Below are 14,636 nucleotides of genomic sequence, written 5' to 3'. Positions count from 1 at the left end.
AGAACAAGTGCCTAACAAGTGTGTGCCCTCATTATCGTTGGGATTTTTTAGATCAGCAGTTATTGATAACGACATTTATCATAAATCTTCTACTGGCCTACCAAGTCCCAATATAATGGGAGTAAAGACCTCAGTTCAAATTAGTGTGTTCTATAAATTGTTCTTAATGTTTAACATCAAAATATACAAAAAATGGTCGTTTAACAATTAATTACATGTTTTTTTCATTGGATCGGATGCGTTTTAATTTCAACCGCTTTTTTTTTGGTAGTTAGTAACCACTTACCAATAAATAGATACATTTAATAACTAGAAAACATTGAGTAGAAATTCAACATCGTGGAAAATTGGCACCCGGTTTCATAGATGCTGAATTATAAACGACGGAAACGCATAAGTGGTCATTGTAGTTTAGATCGGGAAGCAACTAGGGAATAAGGAACAATGATATTGTAATCAGTTTGAATATTTCGTAAAAATACTTACCTTAGGAGTTACAAATATATATTGAGCAGATCCCTCTTTAGTCGCTTCTCTTAATAACAACTCAAAAATGTTACGTTCGTTAGTGGCGTCCATGCCTTGATTAATTTCATCAACGCATCTAAAATACAAGTAAATATAATAAATCTTTATATTTATCTGAATAATAAAACTATTACCTGAATGGTACACTTGTAACGTGCTGTAAAGACATAGAATAGATTGCAATAGCTACAGCACGTTCTCCACCGGATTGAATATATTTGTCGAGAGTTTGTAATTTTCCCTCTTTTCTATATTGAACCATAATTTGTATACCATATGATTTAAAATCATGCTGAAATATAGTTGATGACAAAATGAATTCTTAAATTCACAACAAAAGGATGAATTATTTCTTACTTTATCATTTCTGGACAAGACCACTTCCCCTACGTATGACATAGATTCCATAAATTCACTGAACTTAGCGCTTATAGTTTCTAATAAATTATTCAGTTTTGGTTCCCAATTATTGAATAATGTAGTAATTTCACCATCAACGTTTTTCTCTTGATTGGTTTTTTGATCGATAATTTGCTTTAACAGTTTCACCTGTTCCTGACGCTGTTGAAAGTCTGCGACAGCCTGAAAAGTGACAAATCAAAGAAAGAATTAGAATATCAATCTTAAACAAAAGTTAATTATTTCAATATTACCTGTGGATTTACATTTGCCATACACTCCAATCTTGCCTGGAATTCGACAATAGCTTCACGGATTTGTTCAATGTCAAGTTTTGATAAATCTCGGAATTCAGATTTGAATGGAAAATCTTTGCTTGATGGTAGTTTGCCATTGCATAAACTTTGCAGCTGCTCAGTTTTCGATTGAATACTTTCTGTGTGGGTTTCCAGAGATTTAGTTATTTTCTCGACATTTCCCTTTTATGATATAAAAATAAAGTATTATTATTGATTAAAATACACCGATATACATTTTGCTTCTAGAAAATACTTACACAAGCGCCCTTATAGTTTTCTTCACTTTCATTGAGAGTATTTATTTGAGATTCATGTTGCCTTTTATGAACGCTTTCCATTTCTTGTAAAACTTTCTTAATGGCTATACTCTTCTCACTAGTCTCAAGAATTTTAAGTAAGTTTCGTTCAGTTTCAAGTAACTGCTTAAAATCTGACAGAACACTTTTTTGAAAAGTTTTTTCTACATCATCCAATGCTAAAATTATAATATGATAAATAACGTGATATATATATATATATAAATATATTGTATACTCACAATTGAATGATCTATTGATGTTTAATATTTTATCATTTAGTTTGTTAACATCATTTTCCAAATTTTCGAAATAATTCAATTTTTGATCAATTTTTCGTTTTTTTTCTACCTCTTCCTTCGTTGTCGCTTGTAAGCGTTCAAACTCATTATCGACTTCTACTAATTTATTTCTAAGTTGATTTCTTTCAGATATTGAATTGTTGTACCTACAATAATAGAAAATGAAAACAATTAATACGATATTATAGAATTAGTTGATTAAGATATAAGCTGAGTGTTCTCACGCCTTACCGTTCTTGAAGCGCTGCCAATTGTTTTGAGTCAAGAGTAATAAGTTGATTTCTTCTTTGAATCGTACTCTCGGTTAATATTAAATCTGATCGGTACCGAGATGTTGTCACTACAAACTTTTTAGTGCCTAAAAATAAAACAAAAATAAAGATATTTTTCTGTTGGTATCGATTGTGAAAATTTTGTGCTTACCACCGAAGAATACACGGATTGACTTAGGAATTATTGAAGTATTATTGCTGACTTCTTCACTTCCAATGGGAATATTGTGAATTTGATAAGTACCACACAATTTGTTTATAATAGGCATTGGCCCAGAGACTAGATCCACCAGGTACGATGTGAATCCAATAGTTCTAGGCATTTCGTAGTTAGTTATAATTACTGAATGTTTAATGATAATAATTCTTACGCAATTTCAGATAGAGGTACTGTCGAGGTATACAAGCATCTGTTTCCTGGAGCACAATAAATGATATTAACGGATAACTTCTGCTTCACACATAATTCATTAATCAGATCAGACATATCATTCTTGTCTTCACAAGCGAATGCATATAAATCACGCTGTCGGATAAGGTTCTCCAAACACATAGCCGCATCAGGGCTTTTAATATTTAACTGCAATAAATTTAATTATTTTGATTCACCGAAAAGAATTATTATGATACTTACTTCAAATATCATTGGATCGTAAATATTAGACTTATATTTGTGCTTATTTTCAGCAACCCAACTCATGGCTTTGATTAAATTTGGATTTTGGTTGCGCAATTCCTAAAAAAATGTGGTTTGATATTTAATAAAGTACACACATTATGATTATGTCGTGTCTTACTTCAATTTTTTGTGTTTTAATATTTTGCAATCTCTCAATCTTATGCTTTAGAGCTGTCACCTCAGGAATTTTCTCATCATTAAGTTTGGCTTCAATTTCTCTGCGTCTATTGTACTGCCTCATGGTCGTCTCGCGAGTTTGATTAATTATTTTTCCATGTTCCTCGAACTCATTTACTAAATCCGATTTGTACTTATAAAATTGCTGCAATTCTTGATTTTTACCTTCTGCAGTTTGCTTCAGATGATCAGCTTCCATTTTGTTTTTAGTTGCTTGCTCGATATGTCTCTATAAAAAAGAGGCTGGTCAATACAACATACCATGAAAAGCTTCAATTGAATAAACAAACCTTTAATTCGAAGTTTCTTTCATTCACTTTATGTTTTATAGTCTCCAACAGAGAGTCCAACTTATTTTTTGCAATATTGGCATGACTAATAAGTTTAATCTGAAGGAAAAGAACACCATTTAGACGATATGGAGATGTTTCTTTTATATCAACTTACTTGTTCCTCTTTCTTCTGCCTGAGATCAAAACTCTTTTGTGTAATTTCTTGCTGTGCTCTTTTTTGCAAGTCATATGTCTTTTTGCGAGTTTGACATTCCTTATTTGCTTTATGCAAACTACTTTTCAGCTCGTCGATTTTTGAATTTGCTGCAGTGATTTCACTCCACAATTTTTTCGCCTTATGAACATTTAGCTTTTGCATTATTTCCTGACGTTCTTGATACTGATCAACTGTAACTTCTAACCTAAATTTTTTGATCATTAGGTAAAATTAAACATAAATAATCGTTTGTTACATACTGCTCCAAGCGCTTTTGCTCTTTCTGAAGATTTTCTTTATCTTTTTCACGGTCGGCATGGGCGTTTAATAGCTTCACTTTCATTTCCTTTAGATCGTTAAAATTCTTTATGAACTCATCGTCACAGACAGATGACATAGTATTAACTAGAAGTTCTTGAGGATTCATTTTGGAAAAATCCTAAATCAATGATACAAATTAAATTATTAATGATTAATACAAACAAAATGTGAATTTGATATTTATGTGAAATTTACCTGGACACGATCCTGAGGTAGAAACTGACATAAATTACTAACTTGTATGTTGTATGAGGCGACGATGTCTAGAAACTTTGTCTTGGACAATTCCTTGGAATTGACATAAAAATGAGATTGTCCATTTTGGTTTATTGTTCGCTTAAAAGAATCTTTGGAGTTCTTTGAGCGCCCATTAATGGTTATAGTAATAATTGCCGAGCTCTTATTGCTTTTGATGTAATCGGCAATGCTAGATGAACGATCCAACAGCTGGGGATCGCCGCCAAATCCCAATATGATAGCAGATACAATTGTAGACTTTCCTGTTCCGTTTGGCCCAGTCAATACATTTAGATACTCCTTGGGGAAATACGTAATTTCGTTATAAGATCTGGAAAAACATATGCAGATAAATATGAGTACACACATCTTTGGAATTGTTAGGGATGTGGGGCGAGCTTGAAACGAAACTAGTGCTTACAAGTACTGATTCAAGTTTATCTATGAGTCAGGGATCTGAAGATTGTCTCAAACACAATAAGCAACAATTGCATCGACACACAATAAACTTTTGACGAACTCTCGAATTGCTTAAAACATTATGATTGGTTTGTTACTTACACGAAATCTTTGCAGAACACTGAGTGGATCCGTCCAATCATGTGCGTTTGTGATAAATGCCCTGACCTGTCCATTTTTGCCAAGAAGCCGCAGGCAATAATTATATTGCGCGTTAAATTTGTTGAAATCCGCGGCTTATTTCCGTGTTTGATGTGCTTGCATAGCTATGTGCCTTGTGAAATAGCGGCGATATATATTGCTTATTGTTTACCGTTTGAGAGCCAACTATCGATGAATTATCGACGTTATGTTATTTCAAAACACACTGAATATTTAACGTGATTTTATCTTTAAAAAATACAAATATTTAAGTACTTTACAATAAACAAAAACAAATTGAAATAATATTTTAAGAGCACTTATTCTTGTTTAGACAAGAATATCCAAATCGATTCTGAATTATTTAATAAGAACACAAATGCGAAATATATCGGAAACTTATCGAATCCAACCAATCAATACACTCGATGACATCGTACTCACGTTGTTAATGTATTTATCGATATTTCAATTGCCAAAGTAAATAATTGTTAAAGTAAAATGAATTTTCATAAATTAAATATTACTGCCGGCATTTCAATAAGATGTTTGAAGTATTCAACTAATGCTACAAAGCCAGAACTACCTGCATCCTTTGTCAATGATAATGTGGAATATGAGATCTCCAGAGACAAATCTGGTCTTCGACGACAGCATAAGAATATTCTTCATGAAACAAACCCATATAGTGAGGCTCACTCATGGATACATTTAACGGAGAAATATCAACGGGGAGTGTATGGAAAATATGGTGCAAAGAGTAACATTAGTCCCCAAATTTGCTTTGGAACTAAATCGGAAATAGCCGCAGCGAAAAAGTTCCAGACCATTACGCAACCCAAAACAATTCAACAGATGATTGAGACGGCGCGAGCCGCAAAGGCGGCTAAATTGGCAGCAGTCGTTGAACGTGAGGATGGCATTGCTAAGAAATTGGAGAAATTGGAACAATGGAAGGCTGACCTTAATGCAAAGGTTGCAAAGAGGGAAGCCGATGCTGCAGCTGCAATTGCGCGAAAGGAACGATTAATAGAGGAAGTTCGCCGGCATTTCGGATTCAAGGTGGATACACGAGATGAGCGTTTCAAGGAAATGCTCGAGCAGAAGGAGAAGGAGGATAAGCGAAAACAAAAAGAAGCCAAGCGAAAAGTCAAAGAGGAAAAGATGATGGCAAAATTAGTTAAACAAACATCTTAGTGTAATTGTATAAAAGAGCAGACAATATACATAAACAACGTTGTTGAAATTTATTTTAAAATTTTTGTATTTCGTATTATCATGTTCTCAAATACTTTCCCATGTTGAAGATTGTTTTTAATGTTAAATTCAAGTGCTGTCAAACACCTTGAATACATGTTTGATTTAACCTTACCTGTCCACCAAATTATTGACGGAAGATTTCAGGTTCATTGTCATGACTACTCATCTCAAATGAAATAGTGGAAACCCCCAGCCATTCATCATTTGTTTTAACGGTACCACTTTATTTTTATTTCAACTAACCATGATAATTTAACAATACAATTGCATAAATGTAGTAACGATTTGTAGACTTTGGTTTAAATTTTCCGCATTTGCAAATGTTGTACAAAATTTTGAGGCTGTTTGCAATTCATATTCGTTTCATTATTTTTTTATGATTTATTTGATTTAAACTTATTTACCTCTAATTATAAATAAAGACACTATATACAAGGCACTTTATCCAAAAAGAGCGAAGAAGACCTTAAGAGTGCGCCCACTTTCAACTGTAAACAAATCGATTAGTGCTTGGAGTTACCAAAATGACTCAATTAATTGCATCTGATTTATGCTTGAGGTTCAGAGGTATCGGTATCTCATAGGTTTTTTTGTATTACAGTTATTAGCTCACGATAAACAGGCACAAATTATAATCCTAACCCATGTTGCGCCTATCTACTATCTATTGAGAATGGGATCGAAATAAGCAAATAAAACATTGAGAAGCCTGTTTCAAACTATATCACGTCGATAGGATTACATATGCTTAGATTCGATAATGTGATATATGTATGTACGGAACACACCCCGTTACTCTAAAATTTCCAAGATATTTAAGAAAAAATTGTGTTCGGTAAGATTGGCTGGAGTTACAATTTCTTGCTCTTGGTTGACTTTGTCTCCGCGCGATGTGTTTGATAATGCTGGCTACGCACTTTCTCGGATCGAATATCGAAACGTCTCAGCATTAGGACAATAGCACAGATGGCCAGTAAATAGAGGGCAAGCACATCCAGGAGATAATATTGCCACCAGCTGAGTAAGAAAAAATTTAACAATTTAATAAATAGTAAATAAAAATAATCCATTTCAGGCTTACCTCAAGTAACGCGCTGGCGATTGCAGATGATAGGCACCATTGTGTCGCAGAACGTACTCCGTCCAATAAATGGCCGTGTCCAAGGCCGTGGATCGCTGATCAAGCAATAGGTTTTGGCGATAGCGTGCCGCGTTGCGGAATTGAGGATCATGTATGACCTTCATGATCGCTTTGTACAGCTGATTGGTGGAGAGTGTCTCCAAATCCAGCTTGATGGCATAGCCATCGACCTCAGCTTTCGCCGAGTTGACGTCGTGATCACAGAACACGGGCATTGTGACCACAGGCACACCATGATACACCGTCTCAAACATGCTTAGCAGTCCGCCATGCGTTATAAATGCTCGCAGCTGGCTGTGTCCGAGTATGTCCTGTTGTGGCAACCAGCGAGAGAGCTTCACGTTGGGCGTTAAGTCCTGCATGTCAGCTGCATTGCCTTCGTACTTCCACAGCACATGGTAGGGCAAGCGAGCAAAGGTCTTGACCAGCATGCGACGCAGTGATTCGGGCATATTTGCAGCTTTTACGGATGATCCCATTGACACATAAATGAAACCCGATGCGCCTGAGGATGCAATGAATTCTTCCAGATCCTTTGGCAATGGTCGAGCCGGCTTACAGTGTATGCAGGCCACCTCAGCCACATTGGGATTCAAGGCACGCGGATATGAGACAACAGCGTGACCATTTTGCAGAATGAAGCTGACGTTGCGGGCCATCTCGTAGGGATGCGGAATATGCGGACCCAAATGATCTTGCAGCACACGATGTGTACGTCGCATAACATACTAAAAGAAAGTTAATTATGTTAATATTAACAACACATTTAGGGACTCCGTTTTGCCTTACGCTGTGCAATATATTCTGCCCGATTTGCATGCCAGTGTTCAAGGCTCGCTCGTATAGCGTCATTGTGTCCGTGAAGTGAGAGTAAAAGTTCGGAGTAATGGCATAACTTAAGGGATTGCCGGCAAGGGCCAAGCTACCCATGTAGAATCCAACGGTGTTGATGTACATAAAAGGTATCTCGTACTCATATACCAGACCCTGTACACACTCAGGGAAGGCGCCGTCCAATATGGCCAGATCAAAGGTGCGATTCGCCAAGTCCTTGGTCTCAGCATCATTTAACATTGCGTCACATGACTGCCAAAAAGAAACAACAAAGTGAACTTTCCATTACGAAAATCGTTCTATAATATGTTGTATTAAAATGCTCACCTCGAAAGCATAGCGTAATCCATCCCAGGGCTTAATAGGCATTTCGCCATTCATTCGGGCACCGAGTAGATCCCAATTTGTGTAGTTTTGTATATACTCTACAAGTTTCATTGGGGACACCTCGTGTAGGCCTTCCATATGAAAATCTGCAGGGAAGCCACTCAAGAATGTTATGTTGTGACCTCTGCAAATAAAAATACATTAAAGTAATTAGTGTTGAAATTATACAGATGTAAATTAGCAGTTCAAGAGTCAAGAGTAATATTTATTTGTAAGTTCATATTTTTAGATAAAGGTCTCTTAACTTTATAACTTTAGTAGCTTGCTTAAATTCATTTCTGTGCTCGAAGAACTTTGGAACACTTTTCCATTATTAAATAATGTATATTCAGAGTAGCACCCACCTGTTTATTAATCCTTTAGCAAGTTCCCAAAATGGTATTTTGTGTGATTTTGTGCCTCCCATGGTGGCCATTAAAATGTCTGCACCCAGAGTTTGGCAGGAGTATATAACAATCAAGAGGCTGTATATTCGATACATGTTGCTGCAACAAGTTAATGTTTTAACATTTATTATGATTATCACAATTTTTTTCTTATTAACGTATAAAAGTTTTAAACGGCTTCGGAACTGAACTTAAAATGTTCGTAACTCCCTTCAGTCATGGGCATTTTATAGCAGCTTTAATGATCAAATATATCTATGTCCATGTTTGCTATTTAAAGTAAGTAATGGAGCGTGTAATGCTATAATACAAATATTTCCATCGAAAAAAAACAAAAACAAAATATATTGTTTGTGTGAGGATGTGGTCATTGTTGTTAAAAAGAAATTAGGAAAAAAAGATCTACAGATGATTTAAGAATCGATTATTTATGACAGAATATTTCCAGATTTATAAATTCTTAAAGTTAAGTGCCATGATGAAAGCAGATCAAATCGAATTTTAATGTTAATTGCAGTAGTTACTCGATAGGGGTTCTCCACTTGCACTTCTCTTATTTTATGGGTAGAGTGTAAAACGACACTAATTGCACCCAAAAGTATTTAAGATATTCATCTTTATAGTACACAACAGGTTTCGGTTCCTAATTCGCATTTCGTCAGGGTCTGATGGGCCGGTTGAAGGGTGAAGCACATGAAAAAGGCAATTAAACTTGACAGTGTTCACAAATGATAAATCCCAATAGATCTGTCACATGTATTCGCGTATATATATATATGTATGTGAGTAGGCAGTATGAGTAGGAGCTCCATTACCGCGAAAATTACTCTAAATTGTCGTATATAATTATGGGTAGTTGTTTTTGAAATGGATCTCTTTTTCAAAGTGTTTATTCCTAAATGCGATGTTATTGCGATGTTCAAGTGTTACTTAATTAGACCCGGGAATGTGTTAAGGAACGAAGAGTGCAGGGTATCTGCAAGTCGTGGTGATCGTTCTCAATTAGAGCACTTGTGTGTGCGCGCGTTCAGCTACGTTAATCAAGTAAGGGTAACTCGTGCCACGCTTGAGCTTGAATTGTATATAACCAGTTCCAGCATTAAACGTAAGACTATAATAATTATCATCAACTCGTACTCCGTACGTGTATCGGGTTGAATGCGCCGAAAATAAAAACGAAAGTGCAGGCCTAGCCACCGATGGTTGCACAGTGGGGTAATGAGACGTTTTTAAAGAGGGGCTACGCTCATAAACTTATGCATATCCGATATTAAATTAATGTAAGTTAAATCATCGAACTGCGGCTAGTTAAATATTGAAATTGAATTTAATGCGAATTTCTTTGAAACAACACGATCTCTTAACCTACTTACGAACATGGTTTGCCCCTTTCAGCAGAAGTCGCAACAATTACGTGTAACCCCAAAAAAAATAAAGTAAAGAGTTGACACATGAAGTTGGCCCAAAGAACATGCAGTGAAAGTGCGGCTATGTATGTGTGTGTGTTTGTGTGTTTGTGAGTTTGTGTGTGTGTACTCACAAATACTCTGACCGTTTAGGTCAGTTTAACACACAAACAATGGTCATGCACACATAAAAAGCGATGCTGAGCCAAGCGTAGCTGACTTTATCATGATGTATACAAAGTATACTACATATAAGTATGTATGGTAAGTGGTAAATGTAGCTTTCGACAGTAGATAACGGTCTTTTTGTGGTTCGATTCGATTCGTAAAAGCATGCATGGTAGTAGTTACTTAATCAGATATTTAGTACGTGTTTGTGTGTTTACGATACACACACACAAACAGGTCAAACTATCAAAAGACTAAACATATTCCGCATCGTGATATTAATAATAATAATAATAATAGCAATAATAATGTGGCCATTTAACTTGAAAGCTCATTTGCAATTCAAATGCCACAGAGAGTCAAAACTTTCGCAGATTATTCCTAGGTCAAAAATTGTATCGTCGCATGTCACATCAGATCTGAGCCAATTTGTAATTGTAAATATTAATGTGACACGGATGGGAATTATTGGGGAGGAAACTTGAAATGTTATGCAACATTGTACTTGTTGATCAACTCTTTTCGGTAAACAACTGGATATCAATCTGCGATTCCTTTGCGAATATGTTTTTACCCTTTCACATACCTGAACCCAATTATTGGCCGAGTAATAATAATTATCGACAAGGCTTGTATTTTTGGAGTATGCCCGTGTCGAGAACCGGTTTTAAAATTCTCAGAAATTACAGCGTCAAGCAGGCACTTTAGCAATTAACAATTAATTGGTTATCTGTCAGTTTTTAGCCATCAATAACAAACTCATATGAATATTGTCAAGCATCCCAAATTTATTATTATCTTTGAATATTCTCATCTTTACCGAACGACAGTCACATCATCGGAGCTTCTACAACTTCTTGATTGAATTTGAAGGCGAACTCACTAGTAATTTCCTTATACACAATTAATAAATGCATAATTTATTATGTATATCGGAAGATCTTTCGAGTGACAGACAATCTGTATTTTGGACAGCGTATTTCAGGATTCAAGTATTTGCTTTTTTGGGTCAAATTGCATGAACGCAAATGCATTTTCGCGTTGCACAAAAGTGACAACAGGTACAGGTCCATGATTAGCACAAATGTAATTTTCCAACATAACCAGTTTGTTGTCCGAAACAGAAAGAGTTGGAGAGGGAGAGGGAGAGGGAGAGAGGGGAGAAGCGGTGAATTGTTGCATACAAGCACAACGAGTACAAGTGAATATCTGACCAAAAAGGCTAGTCCACACCCGTTCACTTATATTTAGTATGATTATCCAATACTGTAACTTTAATACACTTGCCGAGGGTCTTACAATTTGGCAACAGAATTGATTTCGCACTTACGATCGTATTAAATTGCACGAAGCCGTTTGAATATTGAATAGATGTGTCATTGAAAGATGTTATGCAAGTTACAATTAATGGAAACTATTACAGCATAATCAGAAAATTATAATAGTGATATCATTAATACCTTCTCCAAACAAATTATCTATTTATGCAATCATTAGAATATCTCTGACTAATAAATTTGCTCATTTGCACCTCTTTAAGCAGCGAGAAATTCGTAAGAATTTAAGCCGATCGAGTATAGAATTATTAACTAATTATGGGGTCAAAAACCTTATCAATTTTCTCAGAATCCGATGACAAAATTATAATCGTATTAAGATTGATTGTAAAGCGTTGTAAGATAGCGAAACGAATTGCTGTGGGACTAAATGAATTGAGGAGTGAGATTGTTTGCTGATGTTCGGTTTGAAAAGCAATGCAACACTGAGAGCTAATTAAGCTGTCAGTTTTATATGCGCAGTTGACTAATGAAACATACCCAAAAATGTGTCGATATTTTCGCACATCCACAACACACCACAACACAACACAACACACACACACTGAGAGACTCGTGGTGTGTCACAAGAAATCTCTAGACGTGCAAAAACATTGCGCAAGTACAACACAGAAATTAAAAACACGTTTTGAAAACATATTTTGACAATTTATAACAAAAACGTTAATGCAAATGACAAAACTCCCACAAAACAATAATTTAGTGTGTTTTCCCATTTTGTGTGTGTGTCTCATTATAATAGTATTTCTTCTGAAAAGAAACTTTTGTTTCTCATCTCATAATCATTGCTTTTTGTCAATGTCACTTACAAATCGCATCTTATTTGTTGCTATCTTCTTCGTTTTGTTTGTGCCAAATGTTGCTAATAAATTATTCGCAGATGCGACAAATACGGCCACGAAAAAAAAAAACCGAAACCAAAGCAGAAAATGACATTGAATATAAAAAGTTAACTAAACACTTAATTAGCATACTCTGAATTAAATGTGTAACTCGCAGGTGGTTTTTTTTTACTATTATTATTATTATTATGATAGTGTCCAATGGGTTTCATTTCATAAGGTGGCCCGAGTAAGTTAATTATGTAATATATGTGTGTGTGTGAGTGTGTGTGTTAGTACATGATATAAATAACAAGTGTGAGTGCGCAACAAGTTTGTGTCGCAAGTCTTTTGTTTTTGCTTCCCCAAATTTTAGACGGAGTTTTTCCTTAACCGTTAACTATATGAGTTGTTGCATTGCTTTGACCTTGTGGCAGCCCCAGCGTATTTGCAGTTATGTTTTAAACTTTGGTTTTTTTTTTCATTTATGTTTTTTATTTGTTTGTTGTTGTTGTTGTTGTTGGCTTTTAGTTTCTTTTGCACAATCAATTGGCTGGCGCGCCGGTTCGTATCGCAACAAAATCGTGTTTCGCAAAAACACATGAATGGGCTTGCATACTTAAATATACACACATTTTTGTGTAATACTGTAATTTAATTGTTTCTTTTCGGTTTGGTTTTATTTTGTTTTGGCAATTTAACAGAACTTTAATGGTCGCGGTGACATCAATAATTAATGTGAGCATTCGGTTGTACCTCTGTTTTGTATGACAATTTGATTCCAAAGCATAAAATCCAAATCCGGTCGGGTTTGTTTATTTGTTTGTTGGTATGTGTTTGTGTTTTGTATGTGTATTTGTATTTGTGTATGTTTGGTGGACAGTAGCGGGTTAAACTTTTTGTTTGGATGCACTTTCAATCTTCTGCATTCATTTGTTGTTTGTTGTTTTTGCTGGCTGTTGCTGGTTGTTGCTGGCAGTTGCTGGTTGTTGTTGGCTGTCGCTGTCTGCACGTTTCATTGGCCGCCGCTTAATTCAATATTATTGCTGCTATGCGATCGTGCATAAGAGAAGCAGTTAACACACTTTCACCAATGCAAATGTATTATTTAATACAGGTATCATAAAAATGCTGCATTTTTGCACTCTCGTCCACTTTCGCGTAACTGTTACCTCGGCACTCCAAAATTAAATAACGGCCCAGAATAAACACTTTAAACTTTTTATTGATACTGTCGCTGCTTGCTGCTGTTGTTGTTGCTATTGTTGCCGTCGTGGTTGTGGTTGCTGCTGTCACCGTTGTCGTTGCAACATGTGAGCAGGCAACTGAATGTGCAATTGTCAATGTAACTAACCACAAGTGAGAAAACTATTACTACTCCATCAAATGCAATGAGTTTTTTATATACATATATTTATTTTCGACCGTTGCAAGGTGTTTGCGCCCTCCGCCAAAGACGAAGCCAGCAGTATGCAAGTAGTTTCACCGCTCGACACTCAAGACTAACTAAGCGACTTGTTGATAAAAACGTTCATGTTGCTTTTTCGGAGTCAACGAGTTGAACGCCAACGTAACGGCAATGGCAACTACAACGACAGCTGAGACTCGTGATGGCGACGGCGACGGCAGCGACAACCGCGCGTCGTGAAGCAAGGCAACGTGACGTATACTTCTCAAGACGTTGAATTTTCGTGGTATTTTTTTAGGAGTTTCCAAATATTTAAATGTAACGTATCACAAAGCGTGCTGTTAAGGTCTTTCAGAAGTCGGTAGTATAATATTAGTTGGTTTTTATTTGGTGTGCATTTCGGTAACTATACGTCTAAATACATTAAAAAGCAACGCCAAAAATCTTTAGTGGCTTTTACAAAATTGAAGCAATTATCCGAACAAAACTTACTAAATCACATTTAAAACGAATCTAATGCTATAAACTATAAATAAATTTATATTGAATTAATTAATTCATAAAATTATTAATAATTTTAAAAATTAGTAAACTTCCTTATGTTATAAATTCTGCATGTTTTCTTGAGCAAGAAAACTAGCTAGTAAGGACTTCCACCCATGATACGATGTCCAAAGCTGTCTCCCAGTATTTTTACAAACCCATGAAAGCTGTAGCGGAGACATACACCTGAAAAATGTTGGCTTGGCGCAAAATGCTTCTGTCCGATAGATGGCGCCAACTAGCGGGGAAAATCGATAAAAAAGAGTGGCAAGGTTTTTCTGGTAACTAAGAAAATTAGGGGTGTTTAGTAAATTGAAATAAATTTATCTGTTATCGAGTATTCCAT

The 14,636-nt window shown here is 35.6% G+C and overlaps 3 protein-coding genes across 4 annotated transcripts; 1 reads left to right on the top strand and 2 right to left on the bottom strand.

The window, feature by feature from the left end:
• Positions 1–218: 218 nt before the first annotated feature.
• LOC133840862 (structural maintenance of chromosomes protein 5) lies at positions 219–4,785 on the bottom strand. The gene is made up of 17 exons (XM_062272989.1): positions 4,561–4,785; positions 3,958–4,330; positions 3,702–3,880; positions 3,400–3,646; positions 3,243–3,341; positions 2,894–3,181; positions 2,731–2,832; positions 2,468–2,676; positions 2,248–2,411; positions 2,056–2,182; positions 1,765–1,970; positions 1,484–1,701; positions 1,182–1,406; positions 886–1,110; positions 663–820; positions 487–604; positions 219–427 (listed from the first exon to the last, which is right to left on the bottom strand). Exons 1-17 carry the CDS (start codon positions 4,632–4,634, stop codon positions 332–334), a joined length of 3,108 nt encoding a protein of 1,035 aa, XP_062128973.1. The 5' UTR covers positions 4,635–4,785; the 3' UTR covers positions 219–331.
• A 257-nt stretch (positions 4,786–5,042) lies between these two features.
• LOC133840864 (large ribosomal subunit protein mL64) lies at positions 5,043–5,849 on the top strand. Its single transcript, XM_062272993.1, has one exon. It carries the CDS (start codon positions 5,101–5,103, stop codon positions 5,794–5,796), a length of 696 nt encoding a protein of 231 aa, XP_062128977.1. The 5' UTR covers positions 5,043–5,100; the 3' UTR covers positions 5,797–5,849.
• An 861-nt stretch (positions 5,850–6,710) lies between these two features.
• Positions 6,711–13,857, bottom strand: LOC133840863 (UDP-glucosyltransferase 2). Of its 2 annotated transcripts, none has more exons than XM_062272991.1 (6): positions 13,694–13,857; positions 8,566–8,706; positions 8,162–8,345; positions 7,790–8,086; positions 6,941–7,728; positions 6,711–6,876 (listed from the first exon to the last, which is right to left on the bottom strand). In XM_062272991.1, exons 2-6 carry the CDS (start codon positions 8,700–8,702, stop codon positions 6,711–6,713), a joined length of 1,572 nt encoding a protein of 523 aa, XP_062128975.1. In that variant the 5' UTR covers positions 8,703–8,706; positions 13,694–13,857. The 2 variants fall into 2 exon arrangements, with proteins under 2 accessions (XP_062128975.1, XP_062128974.1); XM_062272990.1 differs by having other exon boundaries at positions 13,096–13,856.
• Between the last annotated feature and the right edge of the window lie 779 nt (positions 13,858–14,636).

This window comes from Drosophila sulfurigaster, chromosome 3 (assembly GCF_023558435.1).
Source record: "Drosophila sulfurigaster albostrigata strain 15112-1811.04 chromosome 3, ASM2355843v2, whole genome shotgun sequence".
Classification (NCBI taxonomy): domain Eukaryota; kingdom Metazoa; phylum Arthropoda; class Insecta; order Diptera; family Drosophilidae; genus Drosophila; species Drosophila sulfurigaster.
Note: the sequence above shows the minus strand (reverse complement) of the source record. Positions and strands in the feature narration are given on the sequence as shown.

What these genes read in the sequence shown, in the direction of transcription:
- LOC133840863 (XM_062272991.1), bottom strand. Translation starts at nt 8,702, where the DNA reads ATGTATCGAATATACAGCCTCTTGATTGTTATATACTCCTGCCAAACT. An exon ending in GCTAAAGGATTAATAAACAG is followed by an intron (nt 8,346 to 8,565) that starts GTGGGTGCTACT and finishes TTTTATTTGCAG; the next exon opens with AGGTCACAACATAACATTCT. An exon ending in GATTACGCTATGCTTTCGAG is followed by an intron (nt 8,087 to 8,161) that starts GTGAGCATTTTA and finishes TCTTTTTGGCAG; the next exon opens with TCATGTGACGCAATGTTAAA.
- LOC133840864 (XM_062272993.1), top strand. Translation starts at nt 5,101, where the DNA reads ATGAATTTTCATAAATTAAATATTACTGCCGGCATTTCAATAAGATGT.
- LOC133840862 (XM_062272989.1), bottom strand. Translation starts at nt 4,634, where the DNA reads ATGGACAGGTCAGGGCATTTATCACAAACGCACATGATTGGACGGATC. An exon ending in AAAGAAACTTCGAATTAAAG is followed by an intron (nt 3,182 to 3,242) that starts GTTTGTTTATTC and finishes TCTTTTTTATAG; the next exon opens with AGACATATCGAGCAAGCAAC. An exon ending in AAAACTATAAGGGCGCTTGT is followed by an intron (nt 1,407 to 1,483) that starts GTAAGTATTTTC and finishes ATATCATAAAAG; the next exon opens with GGAAATGTCGAGAAAATAAC.